The sequence below is a fragment of the Dysidea avara genome, chromosome 3, assembly GCF_963678975.1.
Source record: "Dysidea avara chromosome 3, odDysAvar1.4, whole genome shotgun sequence".
Lineage (NCBI taxonomy): Eukaryota > Metazoa > Porifera > Demospongiae > Dictyoceratida > Dysideidae > Dysidea > Dysidea avara.
The window spans coordinates 23,552,242-23,573,903 of NC_089274.1; the positions used below are offsets into that span (position 1 = coordinate 23,552,242).

General features: G+C 38.7%; 2 protein-coding genes and 1 long non-coding RNA gene across 3 annotated transcripts; all 3 read left to right on the plus strand.

Annotated features, from left to right (window-relative positions):
• Window positions 1-913: 913 nt before the first annotated feature.
• LOC136251849 (uncharacterized) lies at window positions 914-2,397 on the plus strand. The gene is made up of 2 exons (XR_010699225.1): window positions 914-1,101; window positions 1,351-2,397. It is a non-coding gene; the product is annotated as an uncharacterized lncRNA (long non-coding RNA).
• Window positions 2,398-3,548: 1,151 nt separating this feature from the next.
• Window positions 3,549-4,367, plus strand: LOC136248420 (fibrinogen-like protein A). Its single transcript, XM_066040202.1, has one exon. The coding sequence runs from the start codon at window positions 3,549-3,551 to the stop codon at window positions 4,365-4,367; it is 819 nt and encodes a 272-aa protein (XP_065896274.1).
• Window positions 4,368-15,246: 10,879 nt separating this feature from the next.
• On the plus strand, window positions 15,247-21,662 carry LOC136250345 (fibrinogen-like protein 1). Its single transcript, XM_066042537.1, has 2 exons — window positions 15,247-15,350; window positions 20,647-21,662. The coding sequence occupies exon 2, from the start codon at window positions 20,664-20,666 to the stop codon at window positions 21,468-21,470; it is 807 nt and encodes a 268-aa protein (XP_065898609.1). The 5' UTR covers window positions 15,247-15,350; window positions 20,647-20,663; the 3' UTR covers window positions 21,471-21,662.

The window sequence follows — 21,662 nt, forward strand, 5'->3', positions numbered from 1 at the left end:
TTTGGTCCACACTTCATCTGGCTATCTGTTTTGCTTAGTTTGTACCAGAATGTGTCATAAAAAAAATTTAATAGTCCATGCAAGTGAAAATAATGTCTCATAAGGAGATGATGACCTTTAAGAGCCTAGCATTTTTAGCTAACCTAGCTGTTTTGATAAAGTCATGAAATAGATGTTTGGAATGTAGATATTATAACAATGTGAAGGAGTGGTCTTTGTAAAGAGGGTAGTCTTTATAAAAGGTGACCATTAAGTGGTCTGGTCATTTAAGTATGTCTTAGCCATTTCGAGATATAATTGTAATGTGGTCTTTGTATGGAGGTGGTCTTTGTAAGGTGATCTTTAAGAAGTGACCACTAAACAAGGGTTTTACTCTGGGTACATTTAGATGACAATTTGACCATTTCTGTTTTCCATTTCCACTGTTTCCAATTGCCCTTTGCTACTGACTACATTTGCTTCATAACTATAATATTGTCATTTAATGAATATTATTGTGTATGACTCTGCAATAAGTCTTTGCAGTGGTGCAAGGTTAAGTCAGCCGGGGACATGGCTCAGCATCATAATTTTATTGACCTAGGCTGAATAGCTACATACTACTAGCTATATATAGCTACAGCATGTATGTATACCAAGTTGGGTGCTGTGGATCTTTTCATCTTCCTTTTATTATAAGGTTTGTGTGGTAGGTTCTATATCATTTAACGAAATATGACATGATCATGAGTCTGTCAAATCGTTTCTCCATTTTCTTCAATGGGTTAAAAGCATGTCCTGGTTGGTTATGACTGGTCATTGTTAGCCATAGTACTCATTATACAGTTTTAATAATGATACAAACCTTTACTTGTTGAATATATAAGGATAGAAGTTATGTAGTTAGTGAATTAAAATAGTTCTCTCAAATTGAAACACTTTCAGTATGTGAGGGGGCCAACCCACTTGTGATAATAGTGAAATACCACTACAGGATGTCAATAAAATTGAATGTTTAAAAGTGTATAATGTACGTGTATATACAACAATCAGCCAGTTTATAAACTACATTATATAGTGTGTATATTTGAAGAGTGATATTTGCTGGATCAACTAGTAGAGGTAAACTATGTATTGTTATAATAACATACTGTCATGTTCTAAACAGAATTAGCTATACTTGTCTAACAAACAATGTCTTGTGTAGTTGGAAATAAAGTATTGTGTATGTATAGCTAATGCACTTCTATAAGAGACAGTATGCTTGCTGTGTCATGTGAAAAACTTGGACAGTTTTAATTTGGTAAACAATAATCACAAATTATATTGATTTACTACACTTTTAGCCACTATAATGTTGTATTCCTACAGTCCACAATGATGACATTGTATGTCATTCTCATGTCACTATTTGCCGCTGTGATGGCATCTGATTACTGTGATAACCAACTTAAGGAAATACAAGTTGCACGGCACAACTTTCGACAAAATTGCACTTTGGAAAGTGCTACAATAAAAACCTGCTGTGATGTTAGAGCTTTCTATTTCTGTGATGCACCTTCTGGTGTTCATGCAATGAAGTGTTGGTGTGGAGGAAAATGGAACATTGCTGATGTCTACTGTGACAGCCAAACAGCAGACGGAGGATGGATAGTCATTCAGAGGAGGAAAGATGGCTCAGTAAACTTTGACCGACCATGGGCTGATTATGTAAAAGGATTTGGAGACCTGAACGGCGAATTCTGGTATGGCCTTAAGGCCATTAACTGTCTGACAACTTCAGGACGATGGGGCTCTTGGGAGCTCAGAATTGACTTTGAATTTCAGAACAGAACCAAGTCCTATATGCACTACAGATCAATGGTTGTTGGACACTATAAAAGCATGTATCCATTAAGGGTGCAACATTTTCTTGGAATAACTCCTACTGATCCCTTCAAAACTGGAGGCCAACAGCAAAAATTCACAACTTACGATAAGGACAATGACCGCTATTCTGGCTGCTGTGCAACACAATATGGCAAACTCAGAGGAAATGGAGGATGGTGGTATAACAAATGCTGGCATATTAATCCGAACCTCAAATTTGGTCCATCTCAATTTGGCTTCCTCTACCTTGCTGGCAGATGGTACAATCCCAGGTGGATAGAAATGAAAATACGTCCTTATAACTGTCAGCCACTGTAACTCTTCTAAGAGCTGATAATCTAATCACATAGCAGTTTGTGTGTGTGTTTTCTGGATACCGTTATACCTCTATCAAGTATTTACTTGCTAGACAATCATTACTACATGTATGCACAATACACACGTTTGTTAGTGTTATTGCATGATTTGGCTATTGTATGACACAATTAGTTTTCTCTCAATTTTTAGTTTGTAGAGTTGCAACACACATTTAATTTCATTTTTAGTACAGTATTGGTATTCCGTATTCGGATAGCTATAGTACATAAGTTAACTTGTAGTGTACAATAGTAATCTTACTAAACAATATTGACTACAGCCTTAGATGAGATTATCCACTGGCTTGGTACTTCTGCATTGCGCAGGTAAGTAAACAAAAGCCTATGGATAATTCATGTAACATTAAATGCTGCCAAATAATTTCAAATTCATTTATAATTGTGTGGCATAGTGCAAGGACACACCACATTATACAGAAGATGAAGATGTAGTAAGATTTCATTTAAAGCTAACGATATAACTTCAGACATATCTCAATCACTCAATGTCTACTAAACCACCATGGCTAAATCGCCATCAACCATATACAAAACAATTGATTTGTTTCATTTGGGTCCAAGGTTTGCAGTTGGATATTTAATGCAAAAAAAACTTTTATTAAACTGATGTCTTGTGTCTCCTTTCTTTGCTATCCACTCACTTCACACTGATCTAAATTTTTGAAGTTGATAGTTGTAAGACAAGCAACAGAAACCATGCACATGAACAAGAGCAAAAGAACAATAGGCAGAATGTTTACATGTATGATGTTTACGTTAAAAATATTTCTCTCAAATTGAAACACTTTCAAAATCTGGGGGGACCAACCCACTTGTGATAATAGTGAAATACCACTACAGGATGTTAATAAGAAATATAAACGAAAATCTGATCAACTAGTTTATAAAATAACAGTATATTATAGAGTATAGGTTTGCAGAGTAGTATTTACAGGATTAATCAGAGAAGGTAAATAACTTATTGAATAATATGATGTCTTAATGTTTTGGAACAGAGTTAATAGTAATGTGCACAACATATAGTAAAGAATTCAGTAGCATGTGACTTGGCTAAAAAACTTTATGGGAAACTAGTTTTGACTGCCTCAAGAACATGCCGGCATAGACTGTTGTACTTACACAAGACCATATTATTAGTTTCAGTATAGATATTTATGTATGTATGTATCTCAGGTGCAATCTTGGACCTCTACATGGTCAGTTTCCAAGTTTAATGTAGCTATGATTACATGCATATCTAACAGCTGCATGGTGAAAATGCTAGTGAGAGTACAATATTTATACATGCAGGTCTGTGAACTATAAGCAGTCATACACATCAAAATGGCTACATTTCACATTATTATTGTGTCACTGTTTGCTACTGGAATGGCTTCCAACTACTGTGATTACCAACTTGAGCGACTACAGACAGCCAAACGTAACCTTCATCATAACTGCACACTGAAAACTACTACAGTGAAAACTTGCTGTGATGTCAATGACTTGTATTCTTGCAATGCACCATCTGGTATTTACCAACTGAAGTGTTGGTGTGGAGAGAGATGGAATCGTGCCAATGTCTACTGTGACACTACATCAGGAGATGGAGGATGGATAGTCATTCAGAGGAGGAAAGATGGATCAGTAAACTTTGACCGATCAATTGATGACTACGAGAAAGGATTTGGAAACCTGGATGGAGAATTTTGGTATGGGCTCAGGGCCATACACTGTCTCACCTATACTGGTGAATGGAGATCTTGGGAGCTCAGAATTGATTTTGAATTTCAAAATAGGACAAAATCCTACATGCATTACAGCTACTTTCAACTTGGACCCCCCGGAACGTATTATGTCTACCTTGGCAAGCTCTTGGGCATCACTCCTACTGATCCAATTCGTACTGGGGGCCACAACTACAGGAGTTTCACTACGTATGATAGGGACAACGACCGCTATTCTGGTTGCTGTGCAACACGATATGGCAGGCTCAGAGGAAATGGAGGATGGTGGTATAACAAATGCTGGCATATTAATCCGAATCTCAAATTTGGTCCATCTCAGTTTGGCTTCCTCTACCTTGCTGGCAGATGGTACAACCCCAGGTGGATAGAAATGAAAATACGTCCTCGCAATTGCCAGCCCTTGACACTTATTTAGCTTGCTCTCTACTGTATGAAACACACTTATGTGTGTTTATTTGTATGCGCATTAATTACATGTATGCATGCATGGTTTATTGTTGTTAAAGTAAATATGCGACTAATGATAACACAAAGATTGGACAGAGCCACTCATGATTGTGATAATACTGAAATACCACAACAATACCTATACACCGCAGACATAATAGTGTAAATCGATATATCGCGCGGCCAGTAAAGCAGAAACGCGCGCCGCAGACAATAAATGACGCGACCACTACGTGAGGATTTTACAGGAACGAACGTTGTCAAATTCGGCCTTCCTGTGACTCACCCGCCACTTACGCTATCCCTCTGAAACTCTAGAGTTGAATTCATCGTGTCACTAGTAACAACCACACAAGCAGTGAAGCAAATCCATGCCGATTGTTTCGTGATCGAGATTGCCGACATCAAAGGGGAAGTTTCATTTTTTTTATTTTTTTTATCGCATGCGGTTAGACGCAACCGCCTTGCGTTCCTTTGTGCATTCCAAACATTGATTGCCCTGCTATCGCTTCAGTATTCACTTAATCGCCTCAAGATTCACATCATCGATTTCACCATACATGATTACCCTACGGTCGTAATTTCAGCACCAAACGAAGTTTCAGTCGTCCTCAGTCGACCTAGAGGCCAAATACAAATCCCAGATTGTTGTTTTCCGCAATACTCGCTTGGCATGTAGGGCAATGTATCTTTAAACTGTTCTAAAAGTTTCGTTCAGATTGAAACATATGTTTTCGAGAATGGTTAGTTTGAAATTTGAATTTAGTCGCCCCCACGTAATTTGCTCTCTAAGAATTTTACTCGGAATTTAAAGAATGACGCAGAGCACAACTGCGGTCACTGGGTATTGATGAACTGGCGCTCTATGTAGTTAACCAGTGCACATAGCCACAATGAAGTGTGCTGCCATAGATTATAGTCCACAGATATAATCTATGGTGCTGCATACCTAGTCTCGCGTGGCCAGACCCTTTTCGCGCAGCCGCTTATCGATTTGAAATTATAAGCGCTGCGCTACAAGGGTCTGGAACAGTTCACGTATTTAAAAAAATCTACAATCCTCAGTGGTTGGGGAGTGTAAATTGGCTCACGCGATCCCTCAATCGCCAAAGTAGTCTGATTACTGAAGAACGAACTGAAGAAGGCCTCTGGGGATGACGACTATCGACCCGTGTGGGCTTTGCCTTCTACCTATACTACTGAATCTTCCACAAGTACGGTTGAATAAAGACAAACAAGCTCAGTTCATCTCGAGGTAAAAGGAAAGTAGGCGAAAGGTTTAAGCGGATTTGCCGGTCAGAACAGACTAAAGATTCAAGGGAACACACGTTGCATTTTGTACTTTTGTATTTTAGGTGTTACCCAGTCCATTAATTGTCACCAATATAACGTGTCAAAAAATTTCATGTTCACGAACTATTCCAGACCCTTGTAGCGCGGCGCTTATAATTTCCGATCGATAAGCGGCTGCGCGGAAAGGGTCTGGCCACGCGAGACTACTGCATACCATCGTTCGTTTTTTGAATTTAGTCGCCCCCACCGTGACGTAATTTGTCCTCTAAGGGCGCGGCTTAAAGAATGACACAGAGGTTACCAGTTGTTGACACAAGCTGCGAGTAATTAGCACATGTAGCTAGCCAATTGTCACCATGTATTATTGCATTTTATAGCACCCCCACACAAAAATTACACATGTAATTACAACACACAGAGGACACATGAATACCAAACACTTTTCACAACAATAATGTAAGAATTGTACAATAATGACTGTAATATAACTGCTTTGAAAATGTTTTCCAGTAGCCCGCCATGGTAGCAAGTCTCACATGACGGCATGTATATTCATCCAAGCACAATGGGAGTAACAAGTAAGTACGATGACAAGTTGATATGACTCCATTTGTAGAATCCAGATGAGTGGGTGTTGCTCCAGTATGTCTAAACAGTTAACAAACATTCCTGTTATAAATACGTGCTAGAGTTGCAATATAATAGTATAGAATTTAAATACAATAATACATAGTCTCCATTGCATCACTATCAAACGACACTAAGTGGAGGATATTGTTGCATCTCTAGTATGTCTTAATGGCCACCAGTATAGAAAGACAACCTCTCTTGAAAAGCCAATTCCAATTGAGAATTTATACACTGTTACCTGTTTATTGAGTGAAGGTGGCAATAAACAAATTCCACCATAATTTATACACGTGATCTGATCCTGTATATTCTGTCAGTGGATGAGATCCACTTGGCCAGGACAAAATGTGACTCAAATGTCCTGGATGATCCATACTCAGCCCACTTATGACCCAGTGGCACAATGGAACTGAGTAGAGAATACAATTATATTTATTTCTAAGATGTGTAGATGTGTGGACACATTACAACACATTACATGTACATACAAGACGTGCTAGGTACTGTTTTAGCATTTCAAGTCACCACATTATGTATGGACCAGTCAACAATGCTTCATAGTGCCCATCAATAAACCTGAAGAAAAGTTATGAAAAATAAAAATTCACATAAGTACAATGAAACCTCATTAATATAGCCAGCTGTGGAACCAAAAAATTTGGCCTGAATAACAAAATGGCCTTATTAATGAGGTCATAAAGTACTGCTTAGCTATATTTGGGATCTACTAGAGCTGGCCAATATAATGAGGTGGTCTTATTAAAGAGGTGGCCACTAAGTGAGGTTTCACTGTACATACAGTTCACAATCACAATGGTGAACAATATTAATGGTTAACAATATACACTGAAACCTGCAGGTCACTTCTTGTGGAAGATTGCTCTCTACACTAAATGACACATTCAGAGATTGTATTTAGATGGATGATACAGTAACACATTGTGACTTCAATACTCGTGATGTGTCAATGCTAGGCAGCAACCATACACACGGCACTGCCAATGCACAACATCACACTTGCTCGCACACACAATTTTGCTTAAGATTTTACAAATAGATAATTAAGAGGTGTGGAAACTAGCTGTTCGCTCGAAAGACTGTGTGGCAGCTGTTTCCTTCTGTACAAGTGGCCACCAAGACAGGTCCACTGTGGATGAAAGCCAGGCATTAGATATTTGGTATTTCATGTGTTGAAGGCATTCCAGGGCTTCCGGTAGTCTCAAATCTCACCACAGTTTAACTCAGGCAGTGTTGTGGTCACCACTAAACTACTGGAATGCTGTGCTATGTTTATCTTATGCTTGGCTACTGTATTGTAGAACTGAAATGGATACTCTGAAAAATATATCCTATGGATAATGACTTCATCACTTTCTTCATCAGAAGCTTATAAGGACCAATAGTGAAACTTTTACACTTTGGGCTGACAGCCAACTGCCTAAGTCTGAAGCAGTGCCTTTGGTGCTCTAACAGATTGGCTGCCCCCTTGCTGCCAGCACTCACTGTCTCATACACTGTCACACACTAAATCCATCTCTATAGTCAGTTAGAACAGCATGCTTCTTACCTTTTTTAAGGCCACAAAATGCAGCCACCTCTTTAAAAAGCTAGGTCAGAATATTTTTGTCCCTACGGCCTGAATAATGACCAGTTTTCACTGTACTATTAGTGATTAGTGATCATGGAGGATTATTTACAGGGGCGTAGCCAGGATTTTTTGAAGGGGGGTTCCAGCACCAGCATTGAGGTACTACAGAAGCTGGAGGTGCAGCCCCCAGCCACTGAGAGACTTTCAATATTTTAATAAATTAAAACTCAACAAATTGCTATATTTTATGCAAAAAGTATATACATTAATTATGATGTATTAAGTGCCCCTGGGATGAAGGTAGTACTAGATAAAGTCACCTAGTGGAAAGACAGCATAACACATAGAGACACATATAGTAATCTGTAAGTGATGGTTATATCTCACTGTGGTATAGGAGCCATGAATCCACTGATACAAATGACAATCAAAACAATATAGCTAACTATACAAATATGCATAGCATGAATTCATTTTGCATAACACAAGTGATAAATTACTGGAGCTCTATATCTTTAAACACTGCACACCAAAGCTATAGCAGTATAAGATCATGCTAAGTTTTGCATTTAATGTTAGAATGTCTGAAAAACTTCATATGAACATGGATATTTACATGCATGTTCTATTAGAGTATACCTGACTGCTCTATTAGAGTATATACCTGACTGCTCTATTAGAGTATATCGATCTTTTTAACAAGTTTTGAAGAGGGCTCATGTTACCTCTGTAAATCCTTCCCTGAGAGATGAATGTAAGTTTTATCAATTGTTGTGCTGTGCCATTACACTATATTGCTCACTCATTTTGTCTTGCCACACTAAATGGTGTGTTTGCAGAAGTCTAAATTTTACAGGGGGGGGGGGGGGTTCCTGAACCCCCCGGAACCCCCCCTCCCTACGCCCCTGATTTATTAAGATACTAAGATATACAAACGCTACAACCTCTAAATATAGCAGTAAATTTTTTACCCTGGTCCAATGTCTCGTAATAATCGTGAGAGACTCTATTGTGACAAATACATGCTTGAATACATGTTTATCATGATATGTGCTAATCGCCTTTTTACAATTAAGTTTTACAACACAAATATACATGTATAGTTAAACTCACCAATTGTGAATAAATCCCTTCAACACGAAAAGACAAGTAATGAGACAACCTTGGAGACAACAGCCTCATAAGCCTATTCTGGTGCGCTTATTTAGTAGTAATATAAATTTTAAAGGCGTTTATTTACAACAGGACATAATTACGCGCCCTTCTATTGTCTCTGTACATACTTGCCTTTTCTTTACTATTCTCATTTCATTTCACAAGACCTCTTGGCAGGGGCGTAGCTTCTTCACTTGAATGAAATACTCTAATAGAACAGTCACATTTCTACAAGTGCCATATTTTTATATTGTAAAGTCTGTAAGTAGCTAGTAATTTAAACTATACAATCTGATGCTAAGCAGAAGTTGTAACTATGCTAAATATTGATTGCTGTGTTACAGCTGTTTTGTGACTGCTCTAATAGAGTATCTTGATCGTTTTAATGCAGTACAAGATGAAAGGCAAAGTGTTATTAAGGGTTTACTAGTTAAAATGGGTGGTAGTTGACTGCAGTTGCATGTCACTAACAGGACCGTCCAGAGAAATTAGAGAGCCCAGGGAAAAGAGTTAAAGAGGGGCCTTAGGGGCAAGGAAGGGTCTAGATCCTGACTGCTCTATTAGAGTACAGTTTTATTTTTGTAATTACAGTAATTAGTCTTTTTTGTTGTTGTTTTTGCCTTGCCATGCCCACAGTGTAGTCCTCTACTTTTTGTGTTCGCATGCTGTCCGAGGTTTCACATGCCTATTTGTTTTGTTGTACATCTTTTCATCACAATTGTTAATGATGGTTATCTCTCTCTATCGATCTTTCTTTAAACAGGTATTCAAGGGGCCCCTTTCGGACTGGGACAGGGGGAAAAATACCCCAGTTACCCCCACCCCCCCATGTGGGTGGCCCTGGCCACTAAAATTACAGTTATATTTTAATATTCTGTCACTGTAATCTGGGGTTTCTGTCAAAACCGAGGTCAAAACCATGGAAACTCACCTACTGTTATCAACAGTGCATTGCTTATTCTAACAAAAAGTATTGAAATCCCATCCAAAAACAGCTTATAGCTGTAAAAAAAGTGCGTGTCCAAGTAAAGCAGAGTTAACTGCGACAAAAAGTAATGATATCATAATGCGGCCATGTGTGAGGTGTGCAAGTTGTAAAATTAATATTAGCTAATCAGATAATACAATGTTATTGTTAAAGTGTTAATGAGAACTATGTGATGCTGCTATTTTTAAGTGTGTGAGCATCTTCATAAATGCCACACAAATTTAATTCTCAATAAAGCAATGTGTATAGATTCTCTGATAGCAATAAATAGTTTGAGTTTGGTCGTCTTTCATGTATAGTTCTCATTAACACTTTAACAATAACATTGTATTATCTGATTAGCTAATATTAATTTTACAACTTGCACACCTCGCACATGGCCGCATTATGATATCATTACTTTTTGTCGCAGTTAACTCTGCTTTACTTGGACGCGCACTTTTTTTACAGCTATAAGGATGGGATATATGTATACCAAAACCACTCTGTACTGCAGCAACATGGTCAGTGCATGTAAACACTTTTTGCGAAAGTCTAGTACTCTTTACAAAGTAATTTCTGCATGAATGAAAGTTTAAATCACTGTATAAGGTGCAGAACATGAACAAGTTTCTTGGGCCATGTGTACATCTCTTCTCCTAGATCAGCAGTGTAGCAGTAAATTCTCATGATGGATACCTACACTTGCAGGGTTGCTTTTAGAACGAAGTTGAAGACATTAATTACAGCTGTCCAAACCTGCTGCATGTCAGCACCATTGAGCCACCAGTATATAGCATGTATAACAATACACATGAATATATAAGTTGTAATGCACTCATAATATTCATTCACAGATTACTAGTTACATCAACTGCTCATACTACTGGCTCCTTATCAACAAGTTTGTTGTATTCTCAAGACCCTTATATAATTTCACTAAACTTGCTCTATACCGACTGTAAATTGTAACAAGTTTTATTTTTCATTCCAACCTTGGGACTGTTGTATAACTCCATGCAGATTCATTGTCGAGAAGTTCAGAAGACTTTATGTTACAATACTGCATGTAAGAGTGTGTCTACTGGAGAACTTTAGTAATTGTTTGTAGTACTAGTATGTAGGTATAAATTTTTTACTCAAAGTAGACACACAAATAAGATTATTTTATATTTACATACTTTGAAGTACAGAGACCGTACAATTTTCATGCTGCTGACCAACAACCCATGTACTGCATGAGTGTCTCACAGTGATGCCAATGACTAACAAACTGATTCTAAGGAAACTTCGTTACAGAATCCACTATGTGAGCTTTGATTATTGCTATCTTGGAAATAATTTTTCGGTTGCATTTACATGCAGCAAGTATATTAAAACTAAAAAAGGTATTCTTATAATTTGTTGTAGGTACAATATGTCCTCGTGCATTTCAACCAAGGTGTGTATTTCAATATAGCCTTTCAAATTCATTCCAACCATCACTGATTGTAGGAAAATATGATATATAAAGACTAATAATAAATGAATCACTTGCATGTTGCCAATTCAGAGGCATTACTTTGTTAATACCTTCTAGTTTAGATTGAACAAAACATTACTGAAGCCTACCTTACTACTTGTATACTGTGACAAAATCAAGCACATTTCTGTATGGAATAATACAACAGAATCCTTGAGACAATCAGGTTATAGCTAACATGGTTGTGTCCATCTAACACCCACATGTATGCATGCATGTTGGTCACACCATGACAGACCAGCTTAACTGTGTCAAGTCCGGATATTATATATATATATATCTAATCCAAAATAGCCAAGCTGTAAAAAAGAGTGCGGCCCTCAGAAAAGCTATGGTGAAAAAAGATGTGAAATCCAAGGTGGCGGCCAAGAAATGGCTGTGATGGTAGGTTAATGGTAAAAATTTTAATAACAACAATTCAGGTGAATTTGGTGTTTTTTTACAGCTTGGCTGTTTTGGATTAGATTTCACTTCTTTTTGTATTTGTACACCCCAAAGCCGGCCTATGGCCAGCTTTAGGGCTTTTTAACCTATCATTTTTTTCTTTACCACAGGAAGAAGAACAAGATGAAACAGATTTTAAATACTTTAGCTATTTCAGATTTTATCAGTAAATGTACAAATTATATATATAATACAAATACACACATTTATTACATGTCAATTATTTCCTATAGATAACTTGTTTGCAGCTGATCTCTCTACTGGGTGACTTGAAATGTAGCTGAACTCTCTACAGGGTGATTTTGTTTGTATAGCTGAACTTTCTACAGGGTGATCCTTCCATAGTAGCTGATCTCTCTACAGGATGACTTGTTTGTAGCTGAACTGTCTGCAGGGTGATTTCTTTGTAGTTAGGTGATCCTTCTAGCTGATCTCTCTACCGGATGACTTGTTTGTAGCTGAACTATCTACAGGGTGATTTGTTTCTAGCTGAACTCTCTACAGGTGATTTGTTTGCAGCTGAACTCTCTTACATGGTGGTTTCTTTGTAGCTGAACTCTCTACAAGGTGACTTCTTCTAGCTGATCTCTCTACAGGATGACTTGTTTCTAACTGAACTCTCTACAGGGTGATCTGTTCATAGTGGAACTTTCTTCTGGGTGATTTGTTTGCAGCTGAACTCTCTACATGATGGTTTCTTTGTAACTGAACTCTCTACAAGGTAACTTCTTCTAGCTGATATCTCTACAGGGCAATTTGTTTGTAGCTGAATTCTCTACAGGGTGATTTGTTTGCAGCTGAACTCTCTACACGATGGTTTCTTTGTAGCTGAACTCTCTATTAGGTATCTTCTTCTAGCTGATCTGACTACAGAGTGACTTGTTTGTAGCTGAATTCCCTACAGAATAACTTGCAATGTAATATAATTGAGTAAATTATAAACGCAGCTGAATGCTCTATTAGGGTGACTGTTCTATTAGAGTATCTCGATCTCGCATTTGCTACACGTAGTTGCCTTTCGAATCATAACTCAGTGGTTTGTACTACGGTTCTTCTGTACTACTGCAAGGACTTTCTATAATGATTATTCCAGCTACATACTGATTTTCAGCTCGTTGCTCTGAGCGGTTTGCCTGGTAGATACGAAAACTAATAGTTTTTTTATTCATAAAAATCGATCGCGTAATTTTGACACAGGTTGGGTTTTGTGTCATATCTCCATGGTCTTTATCCCGATTCCTTTCAAATCACAAAGAAGCACTCCTGCGATCGTTGCTCCATCTACATTTCAATTTTCAACTGATTCCTCCGAGCGGTTTACCCTGTAGGCGTGACAGACCTTCGACCTTATTTTACGCAAATAATCAGTCATAACTCCGTGAATGTTCATCGGATTCCTACCAAGATTGGTACTGAGATCCTCCTTAATGAGTCCTTTATGTGTGCCAAATTTCAGCCCGATCCCAGCACACATTCGTGTTTTATGGCGGATTTTGCGAAGTGTGCGAAATGAAGAAGATGAAGAAGAAAAAAACAACGAAGAAAGTAAAACGAAAATCTGTTCGCTCGTATCTCGGAAATAGCTGGAGCGATTTTCTTCAAACTTGGTATGTAGACTCCCATAACTGGCCGGCACTTCTGTAGAAAATTTGGTTCCAATCGAATTAGGGATCACAGAGTTACATAGGTGTGAAAATTGTGCTTTCTTTCTTCCTGTTAATATACTCACGGTGTGGCGCGCCGGCTTCTTGGGCCGCACGACACACTACCGTGTGTCTTGATATATATCTCAGGACACAACAAGATTCTACACTGAATATCTACAGACAGATCTACTTGAGTGTATGGACTTATGTGCATTCAAACCAAATACGGATAATGCAACTGACCATAATCAATACCAAGAGTTCAAACCTAAATATATATATTATGTACTCTTGTCAATACTTATAGCTAGTCACTAAAAAAAGTAATTTGACACTTTACTGGGTTGCCATGTAACAGTGTCCTTTTTGTTAGAACTATGTAAATGGCTTGTTAAGATCATATCCTTTTTAATGCAAGTTAAGTTGATACCGAGACTATGTCATGCACATTTTACAAATACTGAGATGATTCCAAAGTATATCGAGTCAGGTTATAGCCGACTCCTTAATTATGTCCCCATACTTAACCTCACAAATTCACACAAATGTAATTTCATCTCATACAACCTAACAGGTGAAGGTGAAGAAAATTTTACCACATTACTCTTACTACACCTCATTACTTATATACACTCATTTTTACATCCTTGTATAATTCCATAGTTGTTAAGTAACAGGTTTTAACTTGACAAACACTTATGAAGATGAAACATCTAATCACTTAAACTGGTTCTTAGTCTATTTAACTCTGGCCATGTTGTTATTTACATGAATTTATTGGTACATTACATCTCACATAAAGCCATAGATGTGAGTAGTTCACAGTGCATGGGTGTCTGTCATGATAACTAATGGCTTCTTCTATATTCACAACAATTCCTTATATGGTAAAAATATCACACTGTGGTACTTTGTATATACAGAAATCAAGTTTCAAATGCAAAGCATTAAGCCATTAAACTGTGGAGCTGTTTTTGTTTTGCCACTAACATACCTGATCCAGGAGATTTTTAAAAAGTGCATATCTTAATTACATAGGTATATATACTTGCAAAGACTCGTGAAACTGAATACAACCTTTACAGTTTGTTATGGTCAACTACATATTATAAGCACATCTGCAAGCACTATATCCATTGAAACTAGCTCCAAGTAAATATATGGTAGCTAAAAGTAATTACACAGTAATTTTTTTTGCCAAAAAAATATTTTGGCATTGAGCTGAAAACTTCTACATAAATATCATAAATTCTGAAAGCATTCCGGACAGCTCTTAGCTAAGATCTGAAATAAAACATAGGTTTAGTCAAATACTTGAATGAGCACCACTGCTAAGTCTTACATTAGGCAGATTGCAGAAGGTTCCTACTATAAAAAGGTTCATTTCATTTGTTGTATGGCACTGTCATAAATTCCTGTAGTTTGGTATCAGGGTTATTCTTATATCTGAAGCCACACTTCATGGAGTTTACTGGAACTGTATGGTGGTACCCAGGCTAACTACCCTACGGAGGGAAACTTTGGAGGGGGGGAAATTTGGCGAATCAAGCAAAATATCACTGTTGGCGAAATAAAATTTGGCGAATTGTTAGCAAAGCGCACGCCGTATTGAATTAATTAGATCACTAATCGCTGTGCCTGAAGCGAGAACTAGAGTGTCACGCCTTTCAGCGATTCGCCGCCTGGAGTCAGCTACCAACTAAAAGGTAATACTATATAGACAGTAGATCTACACCATCTGGAATAGCGAATATCGTACTTAACATGGTAGGACTCGCTATACTTGTCATTCCCGCTCGTTATAGTCTCGTGCCCAGACCGCTTTTTTTCTTTTTGTGTGGGGGCGGAGAAAAAAAGGGTCTGGTGGATCCGAGGGTGGATCTCCAATACATTTTTTGTGCAGCCGGATCTACAACTTTTGGGGATCGTTGATTAGTGGTGATGAATAGCAAAGGCTTGTTAACGAAGCAACAATAGGAAATACGGCGCGCGTAGCCAAGGATGTAACCTTGCCAAGCAAACGCGCGCCGTATTCCTATTGTTGCTTCGTTAACAAGCCTTTGCTATTCATCACCACTAATCACACTAATCAACGATCCCCAAAAGTTGTAGATCCAGCTGCACAAAAAATGTATTGGAGATCCACCAGACCCTTTTTACTCCGCCCCCACACAAAAAGAAAAAAAGCGGTCTGGGCACGAGACCTCGCACGAGACTAGCTCGTTCCCGTTCAAGGTGAAGTTTGAGGATACCACGTGTACAGTAACTAGCTACCTAGTGAGGTAGTCGAGGCAGGCTTGGCTCTAGCGTAATGCCTGGCCCACCATCCCTTGATTGAGTAGAAAATTGATTAGTTCGAGGCTTGGTTTGCTATTTTCTTCGCCACCAAAATATTTGGATGGGGAAAATTTGGCGAATTCATGGTCCTTTAGAGTTAGCCCTTCTGATCCTTTAGAGTTAGCCCTTCTGTCAGCTTCTGCATGTTCTTTTGTTGGCCCTCTTCATCTTGAGTCTGAGGCTCTTTCTGTAGTGATGAATTATGTTATGACCTGTCCTGTCTCAACTGTTGTTCGCATTCCCCGCAGTGTTCGTCCTTTGCTAGCTAGAGTCTTGTCTACCGAGTTTCGAAATGCAATTTCTTCAGTCTGGGGCTTTATGCATCTTTTTCTGTTTGCTTAACTGGCACTACGTATGCCTCCACTTCGTCAGCGCCGCCGTCGTTTTATTTTAGCTTCTGTTTTGCTAGACCGCCTTCATCTCTGGTCTCAGCCCGATGGTTTGTATAATCTTTGGAAAGCTCTACAAGATGATTTACATGTCTCTCGCTCCAGTCACTGTATTCAGTCTTCAAAACACAATATTTCTCGAGCTTTGTTCTGGGCTCGGGAAGGTAGGTACAGTAATGCTGTACAGTCTTTTACTTCTACTGGTGTGGCTGATAAGAATGATGATTTGGCATTTCTAGAGTTGCTTAAGCGACATCCTGTCTCTGATCCACCTTTTTTGTTCGGCCCCCAAGACTGCTTCTTTAGTTGTAGATGAATCTGCTGAATTAATATGTTTGAAGGGTTTTCCTCGTGGTACCAGTCCTGGTGCCTCTGGTTTACAGGCACAACACCTTCTTGATGCAGTCAGTGGCCACACTGCACCTTCTGCTGAACTTTGCCTTACCACCATCACTCGTCTGATGAACTTTTTGCTTTCTGGAAAAGCTTCTCCATCGCTTGCCCCTTGGTTGTGTGGTGCCCCTTTAACAGCTCTTCTGAAAAAGAACGGGGGTGTTCGCCCTATTGCAGTTGGTGAAATTCTTCGTCGCCTTGCCAGTCGTCTGTGCTGTCAGTTTGCTCATCCCTTTCTCTCTGACTTTTTCCTACCTTATGGTCAAGTGGGTGTTGGTATCCCAGGTGGTCTTGAGGCAGCTATCCATGCTGTCCATCATTCTCTTTCCCAATTTGGCAATGATGAATCTCTAGCTCTACTCAAAATAGACATGAAGAATGCGTTTAATGAATGTAATCGCTCAGCTTTTCTTGATGGTGTGTGTAAAGAGTTTCCAGAGATTTCCCCCTGGGTGTATTGGTGCTACAGTCAACCTGCTGAGCTGAGGTTTGGCCACAGGCGTATTCTTGCTTCCACAGGTGTCCAACAGGGAGATCCTCTTGGTCCCTTACTTTTTTCTTTGGTGTTGGTGCAATTTCTTCGTTCCATCTCTTTTAGTGAAACATGTCTTCTTAACCTGTGGTATTTAGATGATGGCACATTTATAGGTACTAGATCTTGTCTTCACGTATTACTTTCACATTTTACTGAGTCGGGTCCCAGTTTTGGTCTTTACATCAATCTATCCAAGTGTGAACTATACTGGCCTTCTGGTGACAGTTCTTTTCCTAACTTTCATCCTGCCATCAAGCGTATCAACCCCAAGAACAGTGGTTTGGAGCTTCTTGGATCTCCTATTTGGGGACTTCCACAGTTTTACGATGCCTTTTTATCTGTTCAATTTGATAAAATAGTTGCAATTCAGGATAAATTGGTTGACCTTGAGGACCCTCAAGTAGAGTTGCATCTGCTTAGGAGCTGTCTTAGCGTTTGCAAGGTCACTCACCTTTACGTTGTGTGCCATCTTCCTCTTTGGGTTCCTTCCCCTCACATTTTGACCTTAGGTTGCGAGAATGCCTTAGTAGAATCTTGTGTTGTGGAATATCTGATAGTAGTTGGACACAAGCCACCTTGCCATTTAGGTTAGGAGGCTTGGGCCTACGTGAATCTGAGCATTCTGCTGCTCCTGAATTTGTGGGGTCCTGTAATTCTTCCCGTATTTTAGTGTCACTTTTAGTGGAATCTTTTGATGTTTTTATGCCATTTCCCGGGGAGGATTGTTCCCTCGCTTTCTTCGAAGGTATGTCTGTTTCTGTGTTGCAAAACTCCTCTCAAACTGACCTTCAAGCCATTTTAGATGATTCACTTTTTAAACAGCTTGTAAGCAGTTCCACCATTCGTGATCAAGCACGTCTGCGTGCTTTATCACATTCTTCTGGCACCAGCAGTGGTTGGCTTAAAGCACTTCCACAGCCTGCTTTGGGTCTAGCTATTCCTCCTCACGATTTTACTATAGCTTTACGTTTGTGGCTTGGCATTCCTTTGTTCCCTTCTTTACCACTCTGTACTTGTCTATCTGTCATTGACCAGTTTGGTGATCATTTGCTGGGGTGCTCTCATGGTCCCTTGAGGATCCAGCGTCATAATGCTTTAGTGTCTGTTGTACACCATGCCTTGCTCCAAGATCACCCTGGTGTTCTTAGGGAGCAAGGCATTCCATCTGACCGATCTCGTCCTGGCGACATATACCACCCTGACTTTCATCTTGGTCGTCCTGCCTATTTTGATCTCTCCGTCAGGAGTACCACTCAGTCTGCTGTCATATCTTCTGCTTCTTCTCAGGCTGGGGTGGCCACTGCTGTTGGTGAGATAGCTAAGGACAACCAATACCAGGACATTGTGAATGATAATGGAGGAGATTTTATCCCTCTTGTATGTGAGACCTTTGGTGTTTGGTCACCATATGCCCTATCAATTTTAGGATCCATAGCTGACAGAACAACTGTTAGAAACGGTTTACCTCGAAAGTTTGCTAGGCGCCAACTTCTCCAGCAACTGTCTGTGACTTTGTGGAGGTACAATGCAAAAATGATACTCCGCCAGTATTCGCTTACTGCTGAGGACGAATTTCCTGACTTTGACATTGGTTAAGTTAAGTACGTATAGGTAGTAATAAGTATATAGTTAGGTAATAAGTAGTAGTATGTGGTAGTTTTCAGTATGTACATGTGTTATGATCAATATATACATATGTACAATTACAAAAAAAAAAAAAAAAAAAAAAAATTCATGGTCAATTGCCAAATTCGCCAAATTTTAACGGCGCCAAAGTTTCCCTCCATACGGTACCATGCAGTCCAGTAAGGTGTTAAATAATTGCCTTCAGCTTCAACAAAAAGAAGTGTTTATTGCAAACAACACTGTACTTCGCTAATGCAGGGTGTATACAAAGCCATATACATCAAAGTACTTACAAGTCTTTCACTTGAATATAACAAAGCAGCCATAGAATATCTTAGTTATTGACAGTTGTCCTCTGTGAATAACATATGATAAAACTATTTGTTAGAAATGTTCTTAATTAGTAGTGACAATTTTGTGTCAACAAGTTTTGAACTCAAATTTATCAGTTGTCACATGTATGTATATTCATTAAGATCAACCACTGTATTTTAGCGCAAAGCAGTGCTGGGCCACATGGTTGGCAAGTCTATGAGCATGCAAGTTTTGTCTAGAATCGACTTGTTGCTTCTTTAACCTGTTTTTCAACAGTTTGTATGAAAAAAATGTATGGTATTCAAGCCCCATACTCCGTTTGCCAACCATGCAGTGATGTAATTTATGTATATTAGCTCTTTATGTTGATCCAAACACTGTGTGGACTAAAGAGACTAGGTTTTGTGCTAAATCTATTGTTGTGAATCTAGGTGCCTTTTGTAGCAAATCATAATAATATTATCTCAGTAAACAAGGTGATTTAGGTGAACTACAGTTATTTACCTATATTGCACTTTGCATGGGAGGATCAAAGCGATGCTGCGTATCGTATTGTCCGTACAGTACTAATCAACTGCATAACTGTACTGTATGAGTCATACAGTACAGTTATGCAGCAAATTGGGAAAATACAGTTATGCACTTAATTGGGAAAATACAGTACAGTTATGCGGAGAATTTACTTCAGGTATAGTATGTTACGTAAACAATACACTGTAAATCACTAAAACCAGCCAAACTAATCCTATGAGTTCGTTCTACGCCTAGGAATAGATTGTATAAACACTTACTGATTGTCTGATCATGAAGCTTTTAAACACGACTCCACTATATACATCTTCAAATAGCAAAAAAATAAAATAAAAACTAAGACAGCATGATTGATTACATGTGAGACATTGTAAATCGCTAAAACTAGCCAAACTAATCCTATTAGCTCGTTCTACGACTAGAAATAGATTATATGAACACTTACTGATATCCTTATCACTGAAAATTGCAGCAGTTTGAGTACTAGAGAAAATCGCTCCGAGCCAGAAGTGACCAGGAAGTACAATATAACACTTAAAGCACTGCCTTGCTTGTGTGTATGGAAAATACAGTACAAGGAGGTGCATCGAGAGGCTAATACAGCACGAGAATTCATGTGTCGAGAGGCTAATACAGCACGAGGTGAAGCTTTGTGCTGTATTAGCCTCTCAACACACCTCCTCGTACTGTATTTTCCGTACACACGCATGGCGGTGCTTTAACTCTAACATGTAGATAAAATGGCTACTTGAATATGATCGGTATTTACTGTAGTGTTGGTGTACGTACAGCCAGATTTATAATATAATGGTGTTGATTGTCTCATTGTACAGTGAATGGATTTGTTATAATGGTATTTATCATTTCGTACAATAGTTCTTATTACGTGCACTATGACAACACTTCACATTATCCTCATATCACTATTCACTACTGGGATAACTGCTACTCCATATTGTGATCAACAACTCAAGCAACTACAAGTAGCAGCTAATAACCTCAAACAAAAATGTACCATCGACACTACTACCATATCAACTTGCTGTGACCTTAATGCTTTCTACTTCTTTACTAAACCTTCTGGTGTTTACCAAATGGACTGTTGGTGTGGAGGAAAATGGAATGTTGCTAATGTCTACTGTGATGCTACAACAGTAAATGGAGGATGGACAGTAATACAGAGGAGGAAAGATGGATCTGAGAATTTTAACCGACCATGGGCTGACTATGAGAAAGGATTTGGAGACCTGAATGGAGAATTCTGGTATGGGCTCAAAGCCATGAACTGTCTTACCCAAGCTGGCCAATGGGAGCTCAGAGTTGATTTTGAATTTCAGAACAAGACCAGATCCTACCTTCACTACAATGTGTTTAAAGTAGGAAGTGCTAGAGAAGAATACCCACTGATTATTAGTGGGTTTACTGGCATCACTCCTACTGACCCATTCTCTACTTACAATCATAATGGTCTAAAGTTTAGCACACATGATAATGATAATGATAAGTATGGTGGTAACTGTGCAGTACAAGTTAACGATGCTAAAGATAATGGAGGATGGTGGTACAAGGACTGCTGGCACATCAATCTCAACCTCCAATACAATCCCAAACAGTATGGATCTTTATACCTTGCTAGTATTTGGTACAACCCCAGGTGGATAGAAATGAAAATACGTCCTCTCAACTGCACACCTCAGTGATACTCTACTAACTTGTTGTCCACTATTATTAACTGATAACCTCACTAGTAGCTCTAGCGTATTGTAGGACTTTACTGCTAATACCTCATTGTGTGATATAGATATATATTTTTTCTTTATGTAGTATTTAGTGTGGACAAGAATAAAACCATTATATTGTGTTTTAAAGAATAGCAATCTTTATCGTGATAA